The sequence below is a fragment of the Neltuma alba genome, unplaced genomic scaffold (genome assembly GCF_004799145.2).
Source record: "Neltuma alba isolate B1F8T4 unplaced genomic scaffold, ASM479914v2 tig00007182_pilon, whole genome shotgun sequence".
Taxonomy (NCBI): Eukaryota; Viridiplantae; Streptophyta; class Magnoliopsida; order Fabales; family Fabaceae; genus Neltuma; species Neltuma alba.
Genome location: NW_021634701.1, coordinates 24,485 through 36,168, shown reverse-complemented (window position 1 = coordinate 36,168; position 11,684 = coordinate 24,485). Strand labels below are relative to the sequence as shown.

The 11,684-nt window shown below is 31.1% G+C and overlaps 2 protein-coding genes across 2 annotated transcripts; both read left to right on the top strand.

The window, feature by feature from the left end:
- The first annotated feature begins 489 nt into the window (after positions 1 to 489).
- Positions 490 to 1,767, top strand: LOC114751968 (amylovoran biosynthesis glycosyltransferase AmsK-like). Its single transcript, XM_028940673.1, has 2 exons — positions 490 to 565; positions 1,282 to 1,767. Exons 1-2 carry the CDS (start codon positions 548 to 550, stop codon positions 1,525 to 1,527), a joined length of 264 nt encoding a protein of 87 aa, XP_028796506.1. The 5' UTR covers positions 490 to 547; the 3' UTR covers positions 1,528 to 1,767.
- A 6,413-nt stretch (positions 1,768 to 8,180) lies between these two features.
- Positions 8,181 to 11,205, top strand: LOC114751970 (WAT1-related protein At1g68170-like). Its single transcript, XM_028940675.1, has 7 exons — positions 8,181 to 8,377; positions 8,739 to 8,801; positions 9,066 to 9,182; positions 9,442 to 9,682; positions 9,850 to 10,008; positions 10,623 to 10,774; positions 10,875 to 11,205. The coding sequence occupies exons 1-7, from the start codon at positions 8,181 to 8,183 to the stop codon at positions 11,203 to 11,205; spliced, it is 1,260 nt and encodes a 419-aa protein (XP_028796508.1).
- The last annotated feature ends 479 nt before the right edge of the window (positions 11,206 to 11,684 follow it).

Below are 11,684 nucleotides of genomic sequence, written 5' to 3'. Positions count from 1 at the left end.
GACAAATGGCTCAATGCGATGATATTGCAGAGATTAATTTTACTTAAAATAATTTTATTTTGACATTTGGCATGGGTATATCTGAACATATGTCTTAAATTAATAGCACTTTCTGAAATACCATAGACGAATGATCAATATTGCTGCTCCCCGGTTCTTTAGCAATGTTTCATAATCGCTAGATGCATTCCTGAATTGTGAATCACATTTCCACGTTTGCCTTGTTCTTTGTTTGGCACAGGTAACACAAAAGTGTTGTTTTCCATTTTTTTACAACCTGACCAAATGAAAAAGAAGAAAATAATTACACGTCTTAGCAATTACTCATGCAGAATCAAATATATTAAAATATGGCTGATTATACTTGGGATAGGCTTGGATAGCTTTCTCCGTTTTGTTTTTGCTTCAAGCGTTGCTTGCCTTTTGTAAGAGATTCATTATATTAGGAGAAACAAAAAAAGACATTTTGCTTGATGTACTGATCTCTGACTACAAAAGTGGTGAACAGGGACTAGGAGAGACATTTGGGAGGGTGACTATAGAAGCAATGGCATTTGGTCTTCCGGTATGGGTCACCAACTTGCTTTTCCTTCCGAATATTATTACTTAATGTTGGAGCTGCTCCTGTTATTATTCTGATTTCATTATGTTTTTTGAGTGACAATTTTTATAATATGGTATCATTGACAACGAGAGCCTAAAGTCTTCAAAACATACATTGTAACTACGAGCAACCTTTCGTCTATAAAGTTTATTACATATTTAACATGGAACTAAGTTTCCTTCCTAATCTCGCAATGATCAAGATGAGTCTAGAGCATATGGACAGAACACTTGCCTAAAACCATTGCTTTCTGCTTGAGTTACAAGTTGCACTCTCAAATACAATTAACTGTCACTCTGCCTTGTCGAATATTTAGTGATGACATATATTTAATTTATGCGCTATATGTCACTCTCCCTTGTCAAATATTTCATGGTTGGCAGTGTGTAATCATTCAGAGTTTTAAGAGCTTCAAAAACATTTGAAAAGAATGCTCTTTGTTTCTGAAAACCAGTAACTGTATTTCACTGAACAACTCCTGTGTTGGATATAAAACAGTATAGCAATTAGGCTCTTTCTTCCTCCTTTGTGCTTGAATTATCAGTATGCAATATTATTTGGGGATCATTGGTGGGATGGGATTCCTAGCGTTACCTGAATAACTTATTCAGTGGAGTGGTTGGCCATTTTATGGTTTTTTTTGTCACAGTAGGTTCATGTTTTTTCCGTTGTCATAGGTGCTTGGAACAGATGCTGGTGGAACACTAGAAATTGTTGAGCACAATGTTACAGGCCTTGTTCATCCTACTGGACGTCCAGGGAATGCTGTCCTGGCGCAAAATCTACGGTTTTTACTTGAAAACCGGTCAGCGAGGGAACAAATGGGATTGGAGGGAAGAAAGAAGGTGCAAAGGATGTACCTGAAGCAGCATATGTACAAGAGGTTTGTAGAGGTTATCGTTAGGTGCATGAGAAGCAAATAAGTGCTTAGTGCTTGCAATTTTCACATTCTTTTATTGGATTCATATATGATATGATCTCTTGAGTTGCTAAAGAAAAAATCTTATTCTCTTAAGGTGTTCAAAAGATATCGGCTTCTCTGATTGTATTACTCTGGAATAACAAGTTTTATGCCTTTTTCGAGGGGCAAAATATCTTGAAGCTGGACTTCAGTAGTGTTGCGGAAAAGAGGGAAATTAATCAATACGTAATCGCTTTGTTAATTAGTCTGCGTGTGTGTGTGTGTGTTGTGTGTGTTTGGGCTTGTACGGTTGTACCATCTCAAACCACTTTTTGCATGAAACATTTCTTAATTAATACATGGGAAATCAGATTTGGTATGATAGAAACCTAGATATGAAGATGCTATCCTATATCAAACTGTGCATTGAATTAAATTAGTGTCTATTTGAGTTTTCTTGGCGTGCGTAACAAAGGGAAATGCAAATATATTGAAAAATTGAGAAAGTTGATGTGTGAGCTGAAACAAACAGCAAGATGAACAATCAACTAAACATTCACACAATATTTAATTATGGTTCGACCCGTTACACTTACATTTAAACTCCATTATAGTCAAATAAAAATGTGTAACAGTTTGAAAATTGATGCATATTAAAAAAACCTTACTCAGGTAAAATATATATATATATAAGTAACTAATATGTGTGTGTGTGTGTGTGTGTGTGTGTGTGTGTTTATATTGTTAAAACTAGTATATGTTACTAAAGAGTCACATTGGAAAATTGTCGATCTTATTTGAGGATAGCTCTCCCAGTACTATAAAATTAATTCTATACATGTGTATGTCTTTCTTTGATTATGGATCCATTTCTTGTTATTTTGCTACACATATCCGGAATAAAGAAAGAAGCAAATATTTGTTCATTCTACACAAAAAGATAAGCAATGATGAAAAGGTATATTTTATATATATATATATATATATATATATAATGTTGTGTGTAATTAGCATTTTATTGAACTTTATTGTCCAAAAAATATAACGCCAAAATTTTCACTTCATCTTTATATTCTTACCAATGTCTTTTCAATTACTAAGGAGATCCTTTGTCTCAAGAAAAAATAGCAAAAACAGAAGCTAAAAATATATAAATGCCAGATAAGAAATGTCAATAAAAATTTGTTATTGTTTGCAAATTCAGTATCATCAATACCAAATAAAATGTTGTTACTAAACCTAATTTGAAATTTAGAAATTTTCACCTTCTTTTTTCGTCATTCTCCTTTATCTTGATTTAGTATTAGTCGGTCTTTATCATAAATCCTCAACTCATGCATCACTCTTTTATTATTTAATTTAATAGAGAATATCAGAGCCACTTGCGTAAATTTATCTTTATATTGGCAATTCCGATAGGTGGTAATACATACACACATACATATACATTGGTGAATGCATGAAATTTTTTATTATTAATTTTAACCCAATTTTTTATTATTAAAAATAAATGATATTTAGCTTGATTGACCTTTGGACACTATTAAAAGCAAGTGGCAAAAACGTATGCTTCATTGTCATTGATCTTATATACCAACAATTCAGCATCTAAAAGTATTATTTGAATTAAAATAATTTTTTGTTACACATCAGTTAAAATTTTTTAGTATATTTGTTTGAGGAGCACCAATAGAGCTCATAGAAAGAGAGAGAAAATCCTATTTTTCATGTTTGAGAACAATGAATGGAACTCATGCTGCCATCAGATATAACCTACAGAGAGAGCCGAAGAGGGTTTCTTTTGTGAAATCCAAAATCTATTCCAAAGTACTACTCCTCATTTCTTAAATATAAGATCTATTTTATAATGCACAACTTTTTACATCATGCATTTTTTTTTTTGGGGGATCTGCTAACAGGATTAATGACACATCATGAATCAAAGGATTTGCTACAAATTTTAGTTTATATATAATGATACTGATTAGCTCTAAATTTAATCAAAGAGCGTAGAAAATGTTGTCCTGGCGGTTTTATAAATAAACAAGGTACTAATTATCCGAAAATTGGCGTATATAATTAATAGTATTCTTTATCTTATTATCAATGCAAATGTCAGAGATATTTCTGTAATTAATAAACCCACTTATACAGTTAATGCGTTCCCCCTCTTTTTCTCTTAAAAAAAGTTAGTGAACTAGAGTTTATAAAATTACGTTTTAAAATTTTCTAAAAATCAACACAAAAGGTTATTCGTGTAAAATATTTAGAAGAAAAATATATTCAAGGCATTATATGGATAATCTCATCTAATCGATGATGTATGAAGATTACAACTTTTTTTTTTTTTTTAATTTAAGGCATTATTAACTTTTGGGCATTATCAGTAATAGAGGTGGGAATATAAGTCGGCTCGGCTCTATAAGGCAGATCCAATATTTTAAAAATATTCCAATTTTTTAGGCTTGGCCCTTAAGCTAATGGGTTCAGAGTTGACCCGTGAGCTTTCAACCCGTTTAAAAAAATATTATTTTTCATACTTCTTACATTTTTTATCAAAAAATAAAAACAAAATAATAAAATTAATAATCAAAGACATAGATATGAATAAAATTAAGTCACAAATATAAAATATCATCATATCTTAATATCTATCAACATCTAAGAACATCTAAAACATCTATCAACATCCAAAAGTTTCATCAACAGCACAAATTTACAATAGACAAATACTATTATTAATTTTTTGAAATTCCATCATTATTATAATCAATTGCTTTCCTTTTGTAGCAAAAATATTTAGTTTTTCTTCTTTATAGGAATTTCACTTTTAAATTTTACAATTTAGTTATTATTTTACTTGAGTTTGAGAAGCATTATTATTGAAACTCATAAATTTCTAATTCAAATTATAGAATTACAAGTTATATAAGTATAAAAATACTCTCTTATTAAATATATATAGTTTAAAAATATCAACACATATAATATAAATTAAATCATTATCAAAGTTCAAATTAACCTATTTTTAAAATTTAATTAAAAAATGATTGTCTAAAACCAAATAAATCAGACCATTATGTAAAATTTAATTTCAAAATGATAATAATAACTAAAGATTAAAAATATCATTAACAATGTAAAACAATTAATAATATTATAATTACATAAAGAATTTTAAAAAACTATAAAATGGCCTAAATAGGCTAGTCCTTGGCCCTGCAAGGCCGACCCTTTTAAGCCTATTTTTCATTTGAAGAAAAAAATTTCAAGTCTAACCCTCATAATTTTCAAACCTAAACAGACCGGCCTGACGGATTTTGCTCATTTTCCCAGCTCTAATCAGTAGCAGCAGCAACAACAACAACAACAACAACAACAAGCCTTATCCCACTAGGTGGGGTCAGCTCTAATCAGTAGCAAATAGCCAAAATTCATTCTTCACTTGTCTTAATTATAGCTTATTATCAACAATAAAAAATGACTTTTCAAGAGCTAAAATGATATATAAGATTTGCGAAATGGAATTGACAGGATTTGTACTATATAAGAAATCTATATCCTATCTTAACATAATACTACCTCCAATCCTTAATACTACCTCCGGTCCTTAATATAAGACCCCGTTTGACTTTTAGTTTGGTCCTAATTATAAGACCCCAATCCATTTTGTCTCTCATATTTATGCATTTTTTCCCAAGATAATTCTTCTAATAATGATAGTTCTAACCAACACACTTAATTAGCAAGGATATTTTAGGAATGACAACACTTATTTGTTACAAATAACTAACTTAACTTACTTTCTTAATCTCCTCAAATTAGTCAACTGGGTCTTATAATTAGGATCGGAGGTAGTATAAGAACTACTCCTCTAGTTCTATTTATAGGGCAGAGAGAGAAGATATTTTTTGATCTTATTTATAGGACACAGAAAAATTTTTTGTATAGATGTATAATTTTACCTTTCATTTATTATGTGTTGACTTTGTTTATATAAGGTATAATATATATTTAATAAGGATAGAATTGAAAAGTTGTTAAATTTTAAATGCGAGTTAATGAAGTTCAAAGTTTTTGTTGATCTGTGTGAAATATGTTAAAAGTGAATTATACATAGGACTAGAGGAGTAATTGACTAATTTGAATATATTAAAAAAACTAGTTAAGTTCGTTATTTGTAATAAATATGTACTATCTTTTCTAAAATATCCTTACTAATCAAGTGTATTGGTTAGAATTACTATTATTACAAGGACTACCTTTAAAAAAAATAGATAAATATGATAAATAAAGTAGGCTAGGATATTATATTTAGGACCAAAATAAAAACTAAACAAGCTCTTATATTAAAGACCGGAGGTAGTATTACACCATTCAGGTGACATGAATTACATTATTTGTTAATTTAAGGAAAATGTTTGGCGTCGTTAAGTTATAACTTAAAAGGCCACCACCTGACGGCCAAAAAAATACAATTTATAACTTATATAATCCACACATCATTATTTTTTTATTAATAAAAAAAGTGGTCCTTCAGCCAAAAAAACAAAATAAAGATTACAAAAATAATACATGTTTTATTAAAATTCAAAAGCAGCAATAAGTCTAAAACAAAGGATATATATGTAGATTGAATTAATAATCTTAAAAAAATGTGGAACATGTTAAACATGAGGGTGCTATTACAATAATCAATGTACAGATTCCACTTTTATTGTTAGTTTCTGTTCCCCAATTTTTCGGTCCAACTGTGTGATATATATGGTTGATTTTTGTCAACAAATAAATAAATGCTCCTTATTATGAAAAATTAGTGTGTAATTTTAAACAAACATACAAATTGAACACTACTCTATGTATCACATACACATCAAAACACATGATTAGCTGCCAAAAGAACAATTATATTATTTATGAAATATTTTAGAAATTTGGGGGAAAAAAAACTCCCAGACTCACCTCTCCTGATTTTATTTTATCAAACAATTATGGAAATATATAGCATAACAAACAAATACTTGCTCTTTTTAAGGCTTCCTTTTAATATTTTTTTTTGTTATATTCAATTTGTGCCATAACTAATAAAGCATTCTTAAGATTGGTCGAATATCTCACCCAAACCTAACTCAAGGCCAGGGAAGATTTATCATCTAAATTTGGAGTAGTTTGCAAGGAGGGGGAAAATATTTACATGTTAATTTTTTACTGTTAAAATATAATAAATATTTAAAGAAATGTCGAATAATGCGAGATTTTTCTTTAACTAATTTAATTTTTATATATTCTGACAATGATTTTCTATGTCCAGGAAATCCTCCCCTGTTCTCAAGTTTTAGTCAATCTTCATCATCCCTACTTAAATCCTCATTTCATGGGACTTCTTTTATTATGTTAAAAAATTTTGAAAAAAATCTGGTCATTTGTGTGAAGTAACTTATCTCGTTCATTTACTTTTATAGTTGCGATAGGTATATTAATTTGATATAAGCGAAAAGTTTCAAAAATGTAACCGTAACCTAAGTTAATTTATTTTATTATTGATATCGATGGCCAAAACAGATTTTTATTATTAAAGAAAGGAAAAATATTGAAGTTGATTAACTTTTGGACATTATCAAGTGCCAATAGCCGAAATTGATTCTTCTTTGATCTTAAGGCTTGTTAGGAACATTTAACATATAATAATGTAAATAAACATTAACTTTTTGAAAAACATGTCAACGCCTAATTGTCCCAGTGGCAACGCTAACTGCCACGCTTGAATAAGGTCTTGAGTTTGAGTTTGAGTTTGATGTTAATATGTTTGTTTGCATATGTGTGTTTAATTGCATTAAATTGAAAAATAAAAAGATGTCTCGCAAATATGTTCCACAAGGTAAACGAAGTATATTGTATGTCGATCATAGAATTTTTTTAAAAAAATTAATCTACAAATTCTTGTAATTTCATCTAATTTTTAATTATGTTCATTTAGTTTTTTCTTAAAATCAAATCCCTCATTTGCAATACAAAACCAGACTCTGAAGCACAATATTAATTAGGATCTCAAACTGCAAAAAACTGAGAATTGGACTCCACATGACCACGTCTAGCCATGATATGATGAATTTAGAATGTTAGAAGTAATTAGAAATATAAAAAGAAATTGCCTTCAAGAGAGTTTGTCTGTATACCCCTCCAAAAGAACAACCGTTAATTAAAAATAAATTTGTTGTTAGGAGCGTGTTGGAATTAATATGACAATCTCAAATCACATACCGAAGTCTTACAAAGGGACACATATACACGTACATGCACACACACAGACACACACATATATATATTTATAAATATGTATTATGAATGTGTCTTAATATAGTGTCTTGGAAGCAAAAGAGGAAAAAAGAGATCAAGTGGGCGATGAAGAAACAGACAGAAAGAGAATCTCATGCCAAGCAGATTCTCACTCTCTCCTTTCTATTCGTTTAATTTCTGTACCTCTCTTATTTCCAAAATATTTCACCAACCTCCTCATTTCAAAGATCCAAACCTAATAAACCACTGAACCCACCCTGTGTGTATGAGTGTAAATATATATATATATATGTAACAGAGATATATATATATATACAAACCCATCAGAAACACAAAGTGAGCATTAAGCTAAGATCAGTGAGTGAGAGAATTGAGAGGATGGGGAAAATGGGGAAGATAATGGAGGATTTGAAGCCAGCGTTGATGATGGTAATGGTTCAAGTGGGATATGCAGGAGTTAGCATATTATACAAAGTGGTTGCTAATGATGAAAGCGCCAGCTTGACCATTCTCATGGCTTATCGTTTCCTCTTTGCTTCTCTTTTTATGGTTCCCCTTGCTTTCATCGTCGAAAGGTACCTACCCCTTCTTTTCTTTCTAGTTACCTTCATCAGTTTCTCTCTGGTGTTAATTTACTGTGTTAGATTATATTATGCTGCTAAAGCAATAAGCTTTAACCTTAACTGATACGAGTTTATCTGCAGATTTTTCTTCATTACTGGTACAAGTATTGATGATTTCTCTGTGAGAAAATTTACGATTTGGTGTTATAATGAGACATATAGTGATGAATAAGATGGAACTTCTGGGAACAAATATTTTAGGCGATTAAATACACACACACACACACACACACTCTCGAGAGTTTCGTTTTGATTAATTTTGTGACGATGAGAATATACGAATTGAAATCTATGCGTGTGACGATGATCACAGGAAGAGCAAACCCAGGATCACAGGAAAAGTGCTGTTACAAGCATTTATGTGTGGATTATTTGGGTAAGTCAAATTCTCATATTTCCTCCGCTTTTAAATATAAAACATATTTTGTAGTGTAACTCTTATTCTAAATATAAAATTTAATTTGGACAGATGAAATTGCGTATTTATTATCAAATGGTAAGCGCTGAAACTTAATCCTATAGAGTTTTGATTGAACAATAATACATTCATGAACCTAGGATTAAATGAAAAATGGAAAGCTAAAATATCTGAGACTTATATTGAATATTAGATCGTTGATAATATCTTTCTGTTTCTCAGGGCGTCACTGCAACAAAATTTATTTGTGCAAGCAGTGGATTTAGCGGGAGCAACATACGCTACGGCCATGTACAACCTCGTCCCTGGTGCAACCTTCGTCTTAGCCGTTTGTTTTGGGTGGGTCCCACACTCTCATTTAACCCAAGCCCCACATCAAGATCATCTTAATTCAGTTTAATTTGTTTTTCATAAAACTAGTTCATTTATTAACTTATAAAGTGATGATATATGTATAATTTAATGTCATATTGATATATTTTATAGATATTATGTTATGTTACTTCTAGTCCTAATTATAAGACCCTATCTGTCAATAAAGTTTTATAATTATTGTGTTATAATTAATTAATTAATTAGAGTTGATGATTATGGTCAGATTGGAAAGGGTGAATATAGGGAAATTATCAGGGAAGGCGAAGGTGGCGGGGACAGTAATGGGAATAGGTGGGGCCATGATGCTGACCTTCTATAAGAGCACAGAGATACACTTGTGGTCAACTCACTTGAATATTATGAAACAAAATGTGGCCCCACAGAAGGTGCCCGCCAATCAAGTCTGGGGCATCGCTTTGGCCTTCGGCACTTGCCTCTCCTATTCCCTTTGGTTGATTATTCAGGTTCTATATTTTCCGTCATCTTCTTTGGCTTTCTTTCTCTCTCTCTTGTTCAACTCTGATTTCCCCCAAACACAATTGAATAAGATAAATATTCGGTTAAATATTTGTTATAAAAAAGAATAAAAGGAGTATTATGACGTAATAAATCTATCATATATACGATGCAGGCAAGGATGAGTGAGAACTTTCCATGGGCTTACACAAGTGCAGCATTGATGTCAGTAATGGCAGCAATACAATCAGTCATATTTGCACTCTTCATGGAACGAGATTGGTCTCGTTGGAAGCTTGGTTGGGACACCTTTCTTCTTACTGCTGTTTATACGGTATCCTTTCATCAAACTCTCTCACTGCTAATTTAATTACGTCTTCCTCTGCTCAATTAGTGCGTTGTATAAGTCACTTTAACTGATTCATTAAAATTAAGAAATGATAGTTAGTTAACTCATTAAATTTGTCTCAAATTATATTGTGCACTAAGGAATTTTCGTAAAATGACTTGTATTGTGAACTGAAATGAAAACACTTGTTTAAGTTTAGCTTTGTTGATAGAACACACATAATAAGGTAATTTCATCTGTGTAACTGATCTTAACTACTACTACTTCTAGTACTAAATATAAAAACTAGACAAGAGGTTCATTTTGTCCTCCAAATTCATAATTTTGTGTCCAAAATATCTGTATTACCTACACATATTAAAGGGACTTCTAATCAAAGGGTAGCTCTAATGCGAGGGTAGTCTAGAAAAATCAAAATACACTTGTAATAAATAATTAACTTAACTAATTTTTTAATATCCAAAAATTAGTTATCTTGTTTTTATATAAAGGAACCTGGAGATGGTACTTAGTAGGATGAGGCTTATTAGTGTTGTCGTAGCTGTGGTTAAGTTGAGGCCTGCATTATCTGGAATTTATGAGTAATTTATATGTACAAGGGGATTGTGGCGTCTGGACTAGCTTGGATTTTAATCACATGTTGTTTGCGCCAAAAAGGTCCACTTTATGCTTCCATTTTCAACCCTCTCTTTCTGATACTAGTCGCCATTGCTGGCTCTTTCCTCTTGGCTGAAAAGTTGCACCTTGGAAGGTATTACCAATTTACACCAATTTCTCTCTCTCTCTTTTCATTTAGCATAGGATCCATATTGATTTTGCTTTTTGTTTGACTTATTAAAACTATTATACAGCCTGATAGGATCCATATTGATAATAATGGGGCTATACGCAGTCCTGTGGGGCAAAGGCAAAGAGTTGAAGGAAAAAGTAGCAGATCATCATCAGAATACTGAAGAAGAAGAAGAAGACTCAGTTGAATTAGGAGACGCATTAAAGACAAGTACCACAAATAATAACAATAATAATAATAGTGATCATCAAGATATTAATAAAACTATCAACATTGAGGAAAAGATTGTTGATGATGATGATGAGAAGACGACTTGTAAGAAGCCAGACGGTGGTTTTGCTTCGACTCTGATTAGTTTCTTCAACTCAAATCTGATGTCCAGAAAACAATAGGGAAAAAAAAATCCAAATGTTAAGAAAGGTTACGTTGCTGAAACAAATTATAATGAAGAGCATGACGTTGGGCTCCATCCATATGAATGATCATCACGTCAAGAAGCTTATGAACATGATGAAAGGAAAAGAATAACACACACACACGTATATATATGGAGGTCATTCAAGAGGAGGAATTAAGAAATTTGACAATGTGCTATCATTATTAATAAGTCAAAGGTACGGAGTTCATTATGGAATTATGAACTCAAGTTATGCTTTAATTTCTTGGATCAATAAGTGAATAACAATTTTCTATAATTGGTGCTAGCTGTATATCATTTGATTATATCACGAGTTATAGATAGTATTCTCTTTTATTATTTGATCTCTTCTAGAATAATGGTCAAGATCGTCATTTTCATTCTTCATAGATAGTGGAAGCTAGACTTCTCAATTTGGCCCCTCGTGAATTATTTTTTGTTAATCAATTAATT

What these genes read in the sequence shown, in the direction of transcription:
- LOC114751970 (XM_028940675.1), top strand. Translation starts at nt 8,181, where the DNA reads ATGGGGAAAATGGGGAAGATAATGGAGGATTTGAAGCCAGCGTTGATG. An exon ending in CCCTTTGGTTGATTATTCAG is followed by an intron (nt 9,683 to 9,849) that starts GTTCTATATTTT and finishes TATACGATGCAG; the next exon opens with GCAAGGATGAGTGAGAACTT. An exon ending in GAAAAGTTGCACCTTGGAAG is followed by an intron (nt 10,775 to 10,874) that starts GTATTACCAATT and finishes ACTATTATACAG; the next exon opens with CCTGATAGGATCCATATTGA.